Source organism: Podarcis tiliguerta (assembly GCF_965153285.1).
Source record: "Podarcis tiliguerta genome assembly, chromosome: 3".
NCBI lineage: Eukaryota > Metazoa > Chordata > Lepidosauria > Squamata > Lacertidae > Podarcis > Podarcis tiliguerta.
The window spans coordinates 73,169,635-73,187,810 of NC_139536.1; the positions used below are offsets into that span (position 1 = coordinate 73,169,635).

Consider the following 18,176-nt stretch of genomic DNA (forward strand, 5'->3'; position numbering starts at 1 on the left):
TTCTGACTAAACATCAGGAAGAACTTTCTGACAGGAAGAGCTGTTTCTACGGTGGTGTGGAGTCCCTTGGGAGGTTGTAGACTCTCCTTCCTTTGAGACTTTTAAGCAGAGGTTGGATGGCCATTTGTCATGTATGATCTAGTCGAGATTCTTGCATTGCAGGGGTTTGAGCTAGACGACCCTGACCGTTCCTTACACCTCTACAATTCTCTGATTCTATTATTCTGTTTAAACCCGCAAGCCCAAAGTACCAATGAATTGATTAAATCTGTTGTTGCTGGTGGTGCAAGCCGCGGTGTTTGTTGTTATTTTATCACCCCCTCTTCACCTTTAAGTCCCGGGGCGGGCTACAACAGTTTAAAGCACAATATTAGAACCACCCCCAGGGCCTTAGTGAAGCCCCAATCCACTGGCTCCGTCCTTTCCCCTCTCCAAGTAGCCAAATCCCCATAGACACCCGACGCCTTGTCGTTTCGCGGCGGACAGACTTGCGGGCTTCAACCGCGAATCAAGGCGGCCAAACGGCCGTCGAAAGTTGCGACGGGGAGCAGCAGGTCGGCCTGAAAGGCCCAGGGCGCGTTGGCACACTCGGTTGGGACTGAGCCCCCCTGACCTCAGTGGGGTCTCTTCTCGGGGGAAGCCTCCTGCAGGCCGCCCTGTCCCTCACAGCGACTGCAGGATCCTTCTGAGCTCAGGCTCGCGCGTTTCAATCCGCTAGACGGCCTCGCAAGTGACAACGTACGAGGGGGTGGGATGGCGCGGCCCTAACGTGGTTTTCGCCCTTCTGTCGATCAGAGGGTTTGCTGCGAGCGACGGGAGAGTGGAAGGGAGGAAAAGACGCAATGGAAACGTCTCTCTCCCGCCCCCGATCGGTGGCCTTAATCGCAGGTCTGCGAAGGACTCGTCGGGGGACAAGGAATTAATGGCACTTCCTTTCCTAACTCTAACGAAATCATCTCCTCCTCCAGTCTGTTACTGGAGCGATTATAGCTTCGTTTGGGAGCTGCGTCTTCTCTGCCCGATCCCCACCCTGGCTAAACTCCACGACTGGAATTGAAACCGATTCCCCCCACTCCTTATTAAGAGCGGCTTGGCTCAGTACAGTATTCGGTTGAGCTGGGCAGAGCGTGCAGATCGGCCCACAGAGAAGGAATGGCATTGCCTCTCTTATTTATCTCTCCTGGACCGTGCACTCCTTTCCCACCCACCCAACTTAAAGCTGAATTCTGTTTTGTTTTGGCTTTTAAAGAAGGCCTTTGGTTTCTTATTGATATCACTTTTGCATCGGGAAAACAAACAAACTAACTAAAGATTACCACCCTCTTGAGGAATAGAATAAATTTACCACCATTAAGCTCGGCTGTAAACTGCCAAGGTGCAAGCCAATCCCAAACACTTTGACTCACACAAGTCTCACAGGCTTAACTCCCTCATAGGGATGCATTAGGATTGGAGTCTATTGGCAAATAGGCTTTCCCACTAAATGTATTTCGAGTTCAGGCGCCTGCTCCCTTGGAAGGCACGTTGCCCCAGAGAGCATTTAACTTGGAAGCTGTGATCTCTTCCTGCATCCGCTTAGGGCTGGAAGAAAGGGAAAGCTGGTCTCCGCTGCCTTTGGAAGCTTAAAGGTTCCAAGATCTGGGTTCGTATTAAGCGACAGTTTGAGGACATTTTTGGAATAATTATTATGTTTATGTCTTGCCTGTGTCCAAAGTTTCAAGGCGAGGGCCATTTAGAAAAGGGGGGATCCAAACAGTTTTTCAAAATAAAAATCTTCCGGAGAAATCCACTTCTCCTTCTTTTATGACGTACAAATCTCTAAGCCACGGGGAACGCCTCTGTAGAAGGACTTTTTTCCCCATCCGAAAACTCCACCTGCATAACATTTAGCCGTTGTCAGACAAACAAAAAAGCAGATCAGGGTAGATTAAACACTTAATGGCATTAAATCAAGGATCAAGTCCCCAAGTATGCTCTCTCTCTCTCTCTGTATATATAGAGAGGAACAGGACTCTGGTGCTTTTAATAGTTGTGCAAAAGAGGGAAATTCTTTTGCCACTAGTCGCCTTAGCAAAACATCGTCTTCCGGGCCTGGCCGTGAAATTTTAGTAGTCAGTGGCTGCTTAGTCAGTTGCCCCCCTGAACATGCACATAATTGGCTTTAGAGGCACGTTTCATTTCAGATCAGTAGAGAGAGCAAACACAATCCACACTACTATGCCGCCTGCCTGCTCTTCCCATAGGGCTAAATAAATGAACCCCAAAGACCAGATATAAAAGATATGCTTTAAGTATATCCTGTGGGTTTATACAGGCTTCGTCCACCTCACCCTCTTCCCTGCATTTATCCCTGAGAAATTACTTGTGCAGTTTGATCCTATCCATATTGGAAACGGGTTGCGCGTGTTCGGGATCCAGCGTCTGAGGCCTCGCTTTCCTAAACCGTTCTGCGCCTTGGTGATCCTTAAAAAAAAACAGCCTCTCTGAGTCGTCTTCCAAAGGCAAGCAGAGCCATGGCTCTATTTAACTAGTCCCTTAAAAACCCGTAGAGATGATGTTTTTAATCCAAACATCTAACGGAAACGAAGGGAATTTTAACTGGGCTTTTAAAGCACTGCTGGATAACAACTAATGAATAGCGCAACCTTTGACGTGTCCCATTGACACGCACAGCCCAGACAAGTGTATATAATAGGTTGGCAGCAAAATAAGCCTATGCGTGTTTACTCGGAGGTAAGTCCCACTGTGTTCTATTGGCCTTGCCTTATTGTAATGTAAGGCAACAGAAGCATCCCGTGTAACCAGGCAGAGGTGTGTGTGTGTATCTCTATCTACACACACACACCCCTGTACATTACCTCTCTGCACATTTACACATTTTATCTGCTCATTTTCGGTGCTTATTTACTTTAAACGAGAGAAGTTGTAATCCCTCCACCACCAGGCGAAAACTTGCGTGGCAGACCTTGGCTAAGGGAGCTCTTGACAATCACGTTCTTTTGCTTCTGAAACTGAAACACTTTCAGGCTGCCGTCCGAAAACACACGAAGTGAGGGAACGAGGTGCTGAGGATTGCGGGGTTAATTCTCTCTCCTAGGATTTGGCCAGCCTTCCAGTTGTATGTGTGCGTATTTTCTTCCCTTCCAGTTCTGAATCCGCCTCCATTATCATCAGCTCGCAAGACTTTCTTCTTCTTCTTCTTCTTCTTCTTCTTCTTCTTCTTCTTCTTCTTCTTCTTCTTCTTCTTCTTCTTCTTCTTCTTCTTCTTCTTCTTCTTCTTCTTCTTCCTCCTCTATCTCTTCCTCTTCCTCTTCCTCTTCTTCTTGGTGCAGTCCGCCCCACTTTCTGCCAACAGATAATTTAAAGCTGATTCCTGTTTTATTGAATCGTCAAGAGTGGCGCGCCGCGTCCCAACGTGTGACTGTCCTTCAAACCGGCACGAGAGCGCATTAAGGAGGCGTGGGTTGTACAGATCCTAAACAATTACTACTCTGCTCTGTTATTAAACAATTACTACTCTGCTCTGTTACCTGTTTCTAGAGGAGGCTAGTAAACCTCTGTCCTAAACTCGGATAATAAATTGGTCCTATAGAAATTCATGAAAATATATTTCCAAATAATGTGCTCGAATTTGAGTCAGCAATCCTCAAACTGATCGCTCGGAAGGAAACCCCGTTGACAACAGAAGTGGATACGGTTTATTTTTAAACGCCGGCCAATAAGTTTAGGGTCTGACTCTGAGGCCATTAAACGTTTTCACTCTTCCTTGAGTTTCCCACGGGCGTTATTTGCGTTCCATACCTCCAAGTTCACAGGCACAAGGGACCTGCCTCTTTGGAAGAGCGCTGGTCCAGCGGGGACCATGACTCCCAAAACCTTCCTGTCTCTCCAGTTGCAAGAAGCAAAGTGGTTTAACATGAGCCTGGCGCGAGCAGAAATAGGAGCGGGGTGCTCTTTCCCCAGGACTGTCGAAGAGCTGCCGTCGGGGTGCTTTCCTTCTCATCTCCCTGGGATCCCGGAGCGGAGCGATCCAGCCGCTTCTTGGCGCGTCCCCTCCTTCGGAGCGCGGAGGTCAGAAACCGGACGCGGCGCGCGCAAGGGTAAAAAGGGGTGTGTCCGACATGCGGTGACGTCACTGCGCCGCCCAGCCAGTGAGAGGCCGGCCTTTCGTAGCCCCGTTCCAATAGGAAGCGAGCTAGCTCTGTGAGTGGCATTAAGGCCGGGCTAGAAGAAAGCAGGACTGAGAAATGAAGTTGTGCTAAAAAGCCCTTTTGGCTATCCAGAAGTTTATTAGGCATTTCTCAGCCGGAAATTAAGGGATCTTCATTAATAGCCCCTCTTCATCCCAGATTAGAGCCCAGGGCGAACCTGGGAGAAACCGAAGCGAGATGGGACGGAGGAAAACTCCATTGCCCGCGGCAGGGGAAGCTAACTTCTTCTCCACCTTGGGAGGATCTTCCTGAGTTTCATTCAAGCGCCGAGATTGTCACCTTGGGCGCGGGGAAAGAAGGTAAGTGGCCGAAGGGCACGCGAGAGGGCGGGGGAGGCGAGGGCCCCCGAGGCTGTTTTGGGGAGCGGGGAGGTGCGATCCCTTCGGACTTGGCCAAACACCATCCGGACTCCCCCCCCCCCCCCATGTGGCGCTCAGATAAAGGTTATCCGATGCTCTCCCTTGCTGCGAAAATCTGTTTTGGGGGAAAGCGGGTGGGAGCACTCCCTTCGAAGGAGCTCTGCGTAGCAGTGCAAGAGAATGATTTTGGAAGGAGCGTTTGCAAGGGACCCGAACGGGATCAGCTGCGGAGAGTTCTCCAAGGGCAGAGCGACAGAGGTCTCTGTTTGATCCTACCATCCCTCCCTCTCCAGATTGAGATCCAAATAGAGGGAGGGGGGAGAGGAGGGACTAGCTGATTTCATTATCCACAGGTGCCGCCATCCTCAAAGTGTTTAAGCCAGAGTACCGGATTTAATAGCTGAACTGGTTCAAATGGGTTTCAAACAAGACCGGACACTACGTTAAGCGAAGGAATCCGGCCTAACTCGTTTCTGGATCGGAAGCACCGTTTGCATTGCAGGGGGTTGGACTAGATGACCCTCGGTGTGGGTGTCCCTTCCAACACTACAATTCTTTCTGGCTGCATCATTGATTGTATTTTTCTCCTAAGAACTGGTTGCTAGGAGGAAATGGGAGATTGACACCATAGTAATAATTAATAATATCAGCAACAAGGGGCACAAATTATTGGGGAAATTTGCGCGAATCCTGTTAAAATGAACAGAATCTGAGAAACACAGGTATGAACAGTGTGATAAGAACATCTGCATGGGACTGGGCCCTAAATAATAATGGTGGTGGTGGTGATTACTTTTTGTTTTTACTTGGTTAAAGACTCTGCATCTGTGATGTATTGTTTAATGGAGTTACGCAGAGCCGAAGCGTCCCCCCTGGTTTCGATTATTCGGAGGAATGGGCACCACTTGAAACACTGCCGCTTCTAAGGGAGGCCATCTGATCCCTTCTCCTCCGCCCATTCCCAATGCTGAAAGCGACACTCACTGGCCCCAGTTGCAGTCCTCGGAAGCTAGTCCCGCTGGGCTCGACGGGGCTTACACCCAAGGAAGTGTGCGCAGGATTGCGCAAAATTGCAATCCTACAGGTGCCTGACTCCAAAAGCAAGCCTCCGCTGAGTTCAGCGGGACTCACTGCCAGGGAAGGATGCCCAGGTGGATGTCAGCCTCATTCCCTGCGGGGAAAGGCTTTACTTACTTACACACCGCAGAATGCTTCCAAGGTGCGATGTTTTCCCTTGAGAATTAAACCCTTCGACCTCCCCGTCTCACCTCCCTGCCGTTGTTGTCTTCACAGTAGCCCGAAGGAACGGTCCCTGCGTCCGCAGATTCCCGGCCACTTTTTTCCCCGCAAAGAGAGAGAGGAAGAGCTAGAGAGGCCTGGAGATTGTCAAACGTTTGAAGAGACGCTATCATGTCTCTTTTGCCCGGAATTACATTTTCAGCCACGACAGGAAGAAAGCATCAAGGACCCCCAGACTGGATTGCTGAGCTCTGAAGCCATCTTGCCGCTCTCCTCTCTGCCAGTCGCTTTTGGATTCCCAGAGCTGGATTCGCAACTTTTACAGCCCATTGATAATCAGCTCCTTAATAATAATAATAATAATAATAATAATAATAATAATAATAATAATAGATGGTCTTGCACCTATCACCATCCCGCACCCTGAAGCTTAAGCATACGCGCGCCCGCAATTTAAAATGACTTTGTGATTTCAAAACAAAGCAACAAACAATTTCACGATGCTTTGCTGGAACTGACCGAGGCGCCCGCACGCACACTTTTGTTTATTTTTTTGGATGCATCTGTGGAGCTTACACTGTCAGAAAGAAAGGGGAAGAAACCACCATGAAAGAGAAGTCCAAAAATGCGGCCCGGACTAGGCGGGAGAAAGAAAACAGCGAGTTTTACGAACTGGCCAAACTGCTGCCTTTGCCTTCCGCCATCACCTCGCAGCTGGATAAAGCCTCCATCATCAGGCTCACCACCAGCTACCTGAAGATGCGGGTGGTTTTCCCCGAAGGTAGGTGCCCATTGTCGCGGGATTCAGCTACCCACCCCTATTTCCTAATCAGCGCGCGGGGGGGGGGGTCCTTGATAGCCCAGGAGGCCCGCAGTGCTGGCCTCTTCCTCCTCTCATCTGGTCCAGTAGTTTAAGAGCGGACTAGGGGAGCCGTCGAGGAGGAGTCGCCTCGTGGCCCTGTTCCTCTGGCCTGTGTAGTTTTCGCACCAGACGGCTCTCTGGAGTGGTTCCCCACTCTCTTTCAAAAATAAATCTTTCTCTTCTCTCGCTCCCCCTCTCTCCCTCCCTGCCCATAAACACTTTCCCCTTTGGTACATAGGATGTGTTTGGCTGGGAACCGCTGGCACCTTTGTCAACACGTCGAGGCTCAGAGCTCAGCTGCTTGTTCCAGTAAAACAAACAATGCATTTTCTCTCTCCGCCCCGCGTCTCCCTCCCGGCGAAGCCACGTGCGTTGCTCAAAAGGGCAATTCTCTCATATTTATTATAGATAAATTGGGCAGGAGGGAGGAGAAGGTGGGGGAAATGAATTAATACGAGGCTAAATATTTGCATGGATGGATCGACAGCGCGCAGCCCCTGGGCTTCTGTGCCGAGCAAAAAAAGGGAGGCAGCCGCGGACAGATGCGTCGCGGTGGAGAAAGGTGCGGGGGCGGAGGAAGGAGCCGACGAATTTAAATGCCTCCTTTGAATATGCATGAACGTGGCACATCTGGAACTGATGTCGAGGGTCCAGGTTTTTGAGAAGGCATGAATCAAGGCCGTCGGTGTAGTCAGCGAAAAACAAAAACAGTCTTTCCTGGTGTTAAAAGTTCTTCGTAAGAAGCAAGGCCGCGTTAACTGCCCGTTCTGGGTGATTAGGATGGGGAAAATAGCTGGAGTGTTTTTCTGGAGTAGTGTGATTAAAAAAGGGGGGGAAGAACAGGATTCCTTAATAATAAGGTATGACAAACTTCAGGGGGGGGGGTTCCAAAGAAAAGCCAGGAACATCGGCCTCGATCCCCTCTGGCAACGGCTTTTAAGAGGAAATTCCCATTGCCTAGCTGAATGTTCGGCTTGCTTTTTTTTTTAAAAAAAAGATCAGACTGTTACTCTAGGATCCTGTGTACTTTAAAAACGTCAGTAAGCCAAGGGCTTTTCTCCTGTGAAACCCGGATCCCAAATATGTTGGAACTGAACTCGGAAGAGAATCGTGGGACTTCCTTGCGTCGCTTCTTCTTTGGATTAAGGGCCCCTCGTGTTTTCTGCTGTCACCAAATGAGACTTCCTTTCCCGTCTACATGGAATCGGGATATGAATATGATCCCGATTAATCTAAAATATATATTTGGCGTTATAAGATCAGTGGCTATTTTTAAATCAGGCAAGGGGTTAGAAAAATTCACTAAGGATGATACCAATATTTTGTAAAGATAAACAGGAACCAGGGGGTATAGGAAATGGGGGGGGGTGGAATTTCTCCCGGCGGAGTTAACGAAAACAAATCATTAGGATAGCTATAGCCTTAAGAACATATGTAGTTTTATTGGGGAACTGAGGCGATCGCATCCACAGGATATTTCAGTTATGAAATCGAGGAGAACACAAGCGCAAGGTGTTTGTTTTTGCAGAAAGTCAGCCCCGACCAAATTCACTTGGAAATGAGCTGAAGTGGAATTTATTTCCCAGAAAGTCTACAATCATACTTGATCAGAAAACGTTCCTTTGAAATTGAGGGGACTTCAAAATAACTGGGCTTGTGACCCAGCTGTGCGTTCTGCATATTTTGCAACGTGCAGTTCAACTTATTAATATGCATCAGGCTGTTTTCGTAAAACAGGACCCAACTTTCATTCTTTTTAGCTTCCGAAAGCGGGGGAGTTAAACACATGCTCAGAGAGCAGCAAAAGAAACCAGAGGGATTTAAACACAATTAACTTTGGCTGGATCGCACCCATGCTTTGCAACATGTAACTTGCTGTTATTTATACAAGCATTAGATGAAAACAAGGCAGTTTGGGGTGGGATGATGATGATTATTTTCCCTTTACCGTCCTGCACATACCCAAGGCACCTCCAGATTCCCCTTCTGCACATACATATTTTCGTTTGTTTGCAAGGAACTTCCCTTGATTTCAAGGTGGGCATGATCCAGCTAGAGCCGGTAACTTCACCAGCATACACAACACGTGCCGCATTCCTTTATGCCGCGGTTGATGGGATTAAAGCGCGCTCAATTTCGGCTGGATAGTGCTCTGTGTTTGGGAAAGCAATCCAGCCTGTGTGTGTGTTGTACACTGAGCCGCTGCTCCCAAATATCCGTGTTTAGGAGAAGGGTGCTAATCACTCTTGGGGTGAGGGAGAGAAGATGCAAAGGCGATGAAGTCACCTTATCATTCCGGCGCACAGTTTTTTGGAAACCTTTTATGCGCACCCTCCCTTCCTAATTTCCCCCTTTCGAAAAGGCGGCTCCTTTCGACTGTCCACGCGGAACTTGTGGAAGTATTGGGCCCGTGGGGGGCCCTTGGGGTTCCTCCAAAGATGATTAGCCACGATTTGCCCGCTTCCTCGGTCCCGGCGGGCTTCCTCCGGAGCGTGCTTTGCAGCAGCTCTGCGCAATTACCGGCGCCTCCCTCGCGGGCTCGTGCGATCAGAAGAAGCATATGGTGTTGCTTGTCGGCTGCGAGCAATCAGAGGAGGCAAAGAAGGGCTGATCCTCTGTCCCAGCTTCCCCCTGGCTTGTAAGCCGGCGAATGTCTGGAAAGAGAAAGGAAAGGGGTGGGGGGAGAGGAGAGAGAGCGAAAGCCACCAGGGAATTGAAGTGGTCAAGGGCAAAGCGAGCCAGATCCGCTGCTGGGGTAATGGCCCCAGCGTCTGCCACACTCGGAGGCAACGAGAGAAGTTTTGGGGGCTCGGACTTCCTTTATCTCTGTTGTCTCTTTCTCGTTTGCTTCTTTTTCTTGTTTTCTATCTTAGGCAGCTGTGATATTCTTGTATTGTATGGGGAAATCTCAATAAAAATCTTTCTGAAAGGTGTTCAGCTCCAGCTACGGATGGCTAAGGTTGGCCTGGATTTTGGCTCCGGTGCTTGCCCGAAGTGGGCTCCCTCCACATTTTTTATTTTTTTATTTTTTTAATTATTAAGGTCGATCTTAAACGTGCTGGGCACCGCGCGACACCCAGGAGCTTCCAAGCCCATTGCAGTCACTAGACAGCAAGCCTAAATCCAGCGATTAGGAAATAAATCCCACCTCAGGCAAGGGGAATTTAACTTCTTCCTGAGCACGCACCCGCTTCTCTCTCCCTCATTCTCTCTCTTTCTCCCCACCCCCACCTCAACCATCCTCTTTATATGGGTGGACTAAGGTAGGGAAAGGTTATGGGGAAGGCGTCTTATGCGATGGCTTGCGTTTTGGTTAAAATCACTGCATATCTTGATTTTGGGAAAGGGGCGCAGAGAGAATTAGCCTGCAAGAGCTAATTGGGCTTCGGACTCGGCTGAGGGTCTTCCTTGCTTCTTCCAAGCACGTTGGTAGGGATCGGGGCCTACAGGCCTGAGCCTAGCCGCCTAGATGAAGCCCCATCGATTTCAGTGGCGCCAAGCAGGGTCTCGGGCACAGCTGCCTTGCGGAATGGTTGTATCCATGTGGAAGGAGCCCCAGGATCTATCTGTGTGTGGTCCGGACTGAGCATGTTCAGGATTGCCACTTGAAGGAAGGCGAGGAAGGAGAACAGCAGTGGGGTGAGGAAAGCCAGCTTTAGAAGCAGACGCAGAAACAAACCAGCGGCGTCCAAACCATTATTGTTACTATGGCAAGGCAGGGATGGGGGAATCAGATCCTAGATTACCTCTGGCTATTGGACGTTGGGCTGATGGGAGCTGGAGTCTAGCAGCCGTTGGAGGGCCACAGGCTCACCGCCCCCCTCCCCCGTATTATCAAGCCATCTCTTTCCTCTGAAGTACACGTGGCACCATCAGCAACCCAACAACTGTGCTGGGCCTCTGACCTAAAGCGGCCTGGCAAACTTAGCCCGGCTGAACAACGTAGGACTAGATTCCCCAGGTCTAAGGGCGCTCTCTCTCCCTCTCCCAGTATGCCTTGGGATCGAAGCCTTAGCACATCAAAGGCCAGCAGGTTCACTTAAAAGCGGAGCTACCGCTGGTTTCTGGATTTTGACTTGTTTTTCTTGGCTGGTTCTTGAAGACAGGCAAATACATCGCCTCTCTCCCGAATTTTTCACAGGGCCTGAAATGCTCAGCGGAATAGGGTGGGATTTGCTTAGGATCCGGGTCTGGGCGTGTTGTGAGAATGGACGCGCAGTGGCACGCAATCGCAGACAGTAGTAGGTGATTAATTTATTTTTGCACCAATTCTCTTTTTTGGGGGGTGGGGGTGGGAATGACGCTTTCTGCCTTTTCCTGAGCTCTCCAGCTGTTGCGTTAAGGCAAGGAAGGGAAATGCCAGACCTCGCTAAACCTACCGCATCCTCTCTCCTTCCGAGTCCCCAGAGATCTTAAGTGAATTCGTATTCACGCCGGTTTGGAGGGCAAAGGCCAAATTCAGGACTCCGTTTCGCCTTCCTGTGTTTATGAACGAGCTCTGGCCTTGATCCTTTTACAAATAAATGGGAGAGGGGGGACATCCCTCCTCCTCTTCTCACCCCCTCCTCTTCTCCAAGGACAAAAGCACATTTAAAGGTGAGAAGCCGGCTAACTTCCTCCCCAGAAACAAGCAGTGACGGAGCGAGTGACGGAGCCAAACGAGAGAATGACGCCATGGCGAAGCCTTGCTAGGCTTTCTACGTCAGCGCCCAGTTCGGGGACCGTCTGTTAGGGATCGAAGGACTCTTGGCTGAGCCAAATCAGGCCAAGTAGCTGAACGACAGAACCATTTTTAAAGGAACCCTGCTGTAAGGGTTGCATTATTCGCAGAATGAAATGCTGCAGAAGACCATCAAGTCTGTCTTGCTTCTGTTGTAGAGAGCTGTAGTTGCGGTTGTTGTTTCCCCAAACATTACTAAAGTTTGGTAAAATATTTTAAGGAGAGAGACACAGCTCAGCGATTTTGGAGCATGCCACGCGTCTTTTCGTCTCTCTTGTCTAAAATATTTCCTAAGCAGCGTTTGCATTCAGATGCTTGAGGGCCACCAGTTATTACGTAGCTGTTGCTTTACACCTGTGCAAGATTAGATCGAAGGGCCCAGGTCCTCCAGATAGGGAAGGGTTTACAAACCATAGCGGATAGATTTCTAGAAACGTTTTAACCGATGCCCAAACCAGGGAGTGGTCTTCGTTGCTTTAAAGACGGGGGAATGAGGTGTCTTCAGAAGCAAGTTCCACTGAAGCCATGGGGGCTGTCCCTCAGTGAAGTTTTGGTAATTTAAATAGGATATTAACTATAGACCCGGTTGCATTGGTTTGTGGAAAGCATGAAATAGATGCCCAAGTACATAAAACGGCTATTTTGACTGGCGAGTCCGAGGGGCAGGTAGACAGAGGGGTCGAGAGGAGGGTTCACGCAGGCAACGCGGAGAGGTCTGCGGAACGAATATTAGAGCTAACCTTAAAACACAAAGTGCGGGTTTTCGCCTGCCCGTTGGTTGCGATGGAAAGGTTCGTTGGTTGTCGGTATTTTTGTGTGCGCGCGCTGGATATTTCTCTCGCTTATTTCGTAATTATTTTTTTAATGTTCCAGTAGGAGTCTTGCTTAAAAATTGCAACTGAAACTGTGAGGCGTTTGATTCATTTTCCCCCCTTCACCTGTCATTTAAGAGGAGAGAACTCAGGTACACGGGAACAAAAATAAAAAGATAAAAAAATTCCTTCCAATAGCACCTTAGAGACCAACTAAGTTATTGGTATAAGCTTTCGTGTGCATGCACACTTCTTCAGATACGAACGAAAGCTGTTTAGGTGTGCGGAATGGGCGGGTGTGGACTGGACGGAGCTGGATTGCACCGTTCTCTGAAAAGGGCTACAAGAATTAGACCTCTAGGAAGGAGAATAGCGGTCCAAAAGTCCAGAGTTTTTGCCTCCAAGTATTCATTTCTTCTCTAGAACAATCGTTTGTTGCTGTTGTTTTCAAAAAGAGCAGTAAGGTTAACGACAGCAAGAGTGAGATAGGCAATCCTTCCCGCAGGCCTTAAATCGAAAAAGGTTACCTTCGTTGCTGTACTTCTTTTGCGGTGTTTCAAAAGTAAAAGTGCAAGTTAAAACAGCAGCAACGCGTGGAGGGAATTTCCGCGCGGTTCTCACGTCGATTATAATTATGAAAATGTTCATTGATTTCAACTCACCCGGTGTTCTCCTATTTTTCCGATTGTTTGAGATATATATGTGGGGTTTGTGTTTGTGTGTGTGTGTGTGTGCATTGTGCGTGCGTGGGTGTATCTATGTGTACGTTATGCACTACGTGACCAGAAACACACACACACATACACACCCACCCACACCCACACCCACACACCCTCCTTCTGAAATCATCTCATCTCCATTGGGGTGGGCCGACTGGGGATTAAACAGGCGCTTGACATCATTTTTTGATAGTAAAAATAAGGAAATGCGAGGATTTTGAAAGCATATATACTATCACTCTATCACTAGTTGGATTCTGGACGCTGCGATCAGGCTGCAATCCTATATCCACTTACCAAGCAGTAAGCCCCATTAAAGGCCCATTAAACTGAATGGGACATGCGTTTTGAACAGGCACCGGCAGCTTCTTAAAGGTACCCCTGCCCGTACGGGCCAGTCTTGACAGACTCTAGGGTTGTGCGCCCATCTCACTCAAGAGGCCGGGGGCCAGCGCTGTCCGGAGACATTCCGGGTCACGTGGCCAGCGTGACATCGCTGCTCTGGCGAGCCAGAGCCGCACACGGAAACGCCGTTTACCTTCCCGCTAGTAAGCGGTCCCTATTTATCTACTTGCACCCGGGGGTGCTTTCGAACTGCTAGGTTGGCAGGCGCTGGTGCCCCGCCGCGGGGATTCGAACCGCCGACCTTTCGATAGGCAAGCCCTAGGCGCTGAGGCTTTTACCCACAGCGCCACCCGCGTCCCCCGCCGCTCCGCTTAGGGTTACTCAAAATCGCTTAGCAATGCAGCTCGACAGTTCTACACTCCATAATTTTGCAGCTACTATTTTGTTAAATAAATAAATGCGTTTAGCGTTTCAGTATTGAAATCCATTGCCTTGTTTTAGTTGGGAGGCGGTATTTAAAACAAAAACAACAAAGGGGAGAAAAGGAATAAAAAACAACAACCCCCTTTCCCACGTGGATCGGTGATTTAATGCTGTTTTTCTTGCTGCTGAGGGAAATGATTGAGCATTGGGTTTCAGTGTTTATTTTCTTACAGACGTTTTTCTCATTTAAAAGCCTTTAAGCTGCCTCCCTTTGTTTGATTCCAGTTTTGATGTGGACTTGAAATGTGAAGTGCAGAACGAAAGCCCCGGCATAACTGCTCCAAAGGCAGATTTATGGCTGAGAAAAGCAGAGGTCAGGCTGATTGGCAAAAACCGTAATTTCTTCGCGGAAAGCCGCCTCGATCGCCAGAATAAAAAAATGATGGTGGTGGTGGTAATGGTATTAATTAATAAGATGTTTGCAGATATTTTCATCAGTCGTGAGGTTAGTAGGTGGTGAAATAATTCATCCTCACCCCCCTTCCCCAAGGATTTCAGGACGAAATGTTAATCCCCCCCCTCTGTTGTTATGGTTAGCATGGAAAACGGAATCGTTTTATGGGTCTGATTAACAGAGCAATACTATAGTGTTTAATGGGACTTTTCCCCAGGTAAGTGAGCATATGATTCATCCTTAATCGGGTTGTCTATTTTCCTGGTAAAATACGATTCTGCTTGCCAAGGCTGAATGAATCCATATCTGTTCTGCTTCCTAACGATTTTCTTTTTAAAAAACTTATGGCAGTGGGGTTTGTGTGGATAAAACATTTTACACATATACCGTTTATTGATATTATTTAAATCACAGCATATTAAACCACCGGATTCCACTTATTATTAAAGACAAACAGCACTTTGTTTCTGCTTACGTTTTTATATGCATGTAAACAGAGCTGATTTGTGCTTTTTAATGGGCAGGGTCGTAAATTTTGTAGAGGTCGCTAGCAACCGATGGTTCTGTAAGGCCGAATCTGAGCCGATCCAGCGTAAAGTTAGTTAACAAATATCGTGAACTGGATACCTAAATATGGCAGAACCCGGGTCTGTCGAAGTGAAAAGTCAGCCTCCTCGGTGTGGGGCTTTGGTTTTTGTTCTCAGTAATCAGAGCACACACACCCCTCACACACACACCATCCTAAATAAATACACGGAAACGAGGAAATTTGAGGTCCCTTGAAACGATCGCTTAAAAGGACTGACAGTCCAAGTCCCCTTTCTTCTGATTGTGTGCGAGCCATTTACAGCTCAGTCCTATGCACATCTACTCAGCAGTAAATCCCAATGAGACTTACTCTCCGCACGGGTAAATGTGTACAGGACTGCGGCTTTCCTCAATAATCCCAGTTTCCCCAATAATCCGGCCGGGGGTGTCGGAGGCATGCCTGATTTTGTCGAGGTTGCTCCAGCCCCTAGGATTCGAATACTGTACTCGAATTTGTGTGCTTCAATTCAACCCAGTTCGAAGTCAAGCGCTTCGCTTTCCTGCCTTCTTTTTGGGGAGGGGAGAGGACACTGGATAATATCGCTGGGTAGAATTAGTATTAATCCTCGAAGCCTTAAAATAAGCGAGAAAGTGGTGAAGTGTCTGCTGAGAGGGTTTAAAAGGTGCTCATTTTCTAAGCTGCAGGCTGAAATGGCCGCCTGATGACCAGGGTCTCCTCGACAAACCTAGAGGCTGAAGGGCCGCCACGTGGTGAGGGAAATGGGTTGGGTCAAAGACTGCGCATGCCTCTGCCAAGCCTGGGATGTGGCAAACTCCACTCAGTCCTTCCTCGTCTGGAGCCTTCAGGGAGACTGAGCCGAATCTGAGTAAGCAGATGCGCCACAGTTGTCCTTCCTGCTCTCTCCTCTGAGTCCAGAGCGGAGGAGAGACAGATTAATATGTATTATGATTTTTAATGTGAGCATTAATAAGCAAAATAGTCAATCAGCAAACTTCCGAGAAGCGCAGAATGCATTCTCAGAAGACCTCTGCCTCACGTGGGACCTTGGCGGTACCTTGGCTCCATATCTATACGGCTCCAGACTCTATATCGACAGTCCTAGAGGCGAATTTAGCTGGGTGTAAGTCTCACGGAACTGAACTCAAAATTCTGAGCAGGCATGTATAGGACTGCACAGTTTAAACCCAAACTTGTGTGTTTCAGGGTAGACTTGGTGGGCGGGGTGGGGATGATCGAGATAAAAACAACCACCATCCTGGATTTGGACCAGGTTTTCGTTTGGTGAACTGTCTCCAAACGAGGGACACACTCCTGTAAGGAATCTCAACAGTCAACCCGAGAGCGCTGACCTCAGAGAAAAAAGCGAGGGGGGAAACCCTTCCCAGAGACTGGGATTGAAAGCGATACAGTCGGCCAAATGTCTGTAAAACTGCCGGCCTGCTCCTTGGAGAAATCCAATGTGGTTCATGGGACTTTTAGCTTTAGCTGCAGTTCTGACTGAAGTTGCTTTAGCTTGGGAGAAACTCAGTGGGATTTAACTTCCGAGTAGACCCGCGCGGGCTTGTTCCTGCTTTCTGCCTCTCGTGAACCCGGATCGATGAATTTGGAAGCGCCTTGGCAACCTGAACCAGAAAGTGCCGCGCATGCCAGCCGTGAATCTCCTGTTGCTGTCGAGAGTAAAAGCAGATCAGGCCATCTGGAAAGATGGCATTATTTAAGCACTTTTATTTAAGCACTCAGTAGAAGGGAGGGAAGGAGAGGGGGGGGACCCTCCGTAACTCCTTTCTCATCAACAACAATCCAATTAAGAAGCAATAATTGGGTTTAGGTCAAGGTGGGCTGTACGTTTCCTGCGAGCCTGGTTTGTAGCACAAGGGCCGTGGCTCAGCGGTAGAGCAGAGAAGAGGCGCTCTTAGGGGGCCTTGGCTAGACTAGAGGTCGGAGTGGGCCAAGACAGGTGGTTGCTTCAGTCCAGCTTTTGAGGGACCAGGACAGACACGGAGAGTGGCTCTCAAGTATATGACTGTTGCTGGAGAATTGGAAGGACAGAGTGACCACGGCCGCGCGATCCGCAACCCGCTGAGGTTCAGCCCGAGCCTCTTCGGCTAAAAAGAAAGTGACAAGCTTTTCTTCTGTAGATTAGGAAAAACCCACGGCGGGCTGACTACCTGAGAAGGTATCGAGATGTCTACTGCAGCCACTTCCTTTGGTCCAGGGCTGAACTATGTCCACATTCAAGAGCAGATCGTGCTGCAGCGTGTTTGCTGAGCGAAACTCATTCTGATATACGTATAACGTTGGGTGCTGGTTGCATCTCCTGAAGTAGCTGTACCACTTCAGGCTGCTCACCTGATGGAATGCTCCCCCGTCTCTCTAAACCAGGGGTGACGAGCCTTTTGTCCTCCTCCAGATGCGGCTGAACTAGAACTCCCATCACCTCTGGCCATTGGCCGGGCTTGTTCTGGCTGATGGGAGTTGTAGTTCATCAACACCCTAGTGGGCCAAATATTCCCCACACCTGCTCTAAATAAAACCCCTGTATATAGATGGAGATTGTGTCAGGGAGAACCATTCCCCTTGGCACTTACTTTTAGGGTAATTTTATTATTGTGCGTTATTTATTTATGGTTTTGTTTGTTGCATTTATATTCCATCTTTTCCTCCATGGAGCTAACGGCGGTGCAAATAATTCTCCCCTCTTCATTTTATCCTCACAACAACGCTGTGGGTGGGGTAGGTCAGGCTGAGAGGCAGTGACTGGTTCAAGATCAGCTTGTGAGCTTCGTAGCCAACTGAGGATTTGAACCCAGGACTCCCAGATCCTAGACTTGGGCACAGCCTTTAGTGCAAACTCGGCCCAAGAGTGAAATAAGTCGAAAGGTGCAGTAGATCTACCAAGGCAAGTTCCATGTATTCTGCCTTAATTAGTTTGATGACAGCATTTTTTCAAAGAATGTGTTTGTCGGATAACTGTGGCTCCGAAGCCCAGGGTCTCATCCCTGCCTCCCTGCCTCCCACCGAACCTGCTACATACTAAATAAACGCGGCCGCAGGATTCTGCTCATCTCAGCCGAAGCCCTGCCTTTCCGGTCTTGCGTTCCTCATTGTTTATTTCAAGTTGTAAACTCCGTGGAGGCAGGGACCTGTCCATTTTTATTTTATTTTTTTGCTTATGGTATGTAACTGTAGCAATGGTACTGCACTGTAGCAATGATAACAACATTTTTTTCTCAGGTCTGTAGGACGAAATTATGCGTGATCTAGAAAGGTGCCGGAAATGGAAGTTTGCAGGAAGCCAACGCTGCAATTTCCAAGGGCAGCGAACTACTCTAGATAAGAAAGGTGGATGGAAAGATCACTGCGCAGTCGGATGGTATGAAGGGTTATTCCCCGCGGTCTAATAATAAATAAAGGTTAGATTCTGGCTAGGTATAATGCAGAGCGTTGACACACCGGTAGTGTACTGTGAATTCTTGGGGACA

General features: G+C 48.6%; 1 protein-coding gene across 2 annotated transcripts in view; it reads left to right on the forward strand.

Moving 5' to 3' along the window:
* The first annotated feature begins 4,236 nt into the window (after positions 1–4,236).
* The window catches only part of SIM1 (SIM bHLH transcription factor 1), a 60,651-nt gene continuing 46,711 nt past the window's right edge, over positions 4,237–18,176 (forward strand). Inside the window, exons 1-2 of one of the 2 annotated variants that reach the window (XM_083433487.1) lie at positions 4,237–4,510; positions 5,864–6,590. In XM_083433487.1, coding sequence (XP_083289613.1) covers positions 6,416–6,590 — 175 coding nt within the window. In that variant the 5' untranslated portion in view covers positions 4,237–4,510; positions 5,864–6,415. Of the gene's footprint in view, positions 4,511–5,863; positions 6,591–14,129; positions 14,196–18,176 lie in introns of those variants that run through there. The other variant, XM_083433488.1, reaches the window with a different exon arrangement.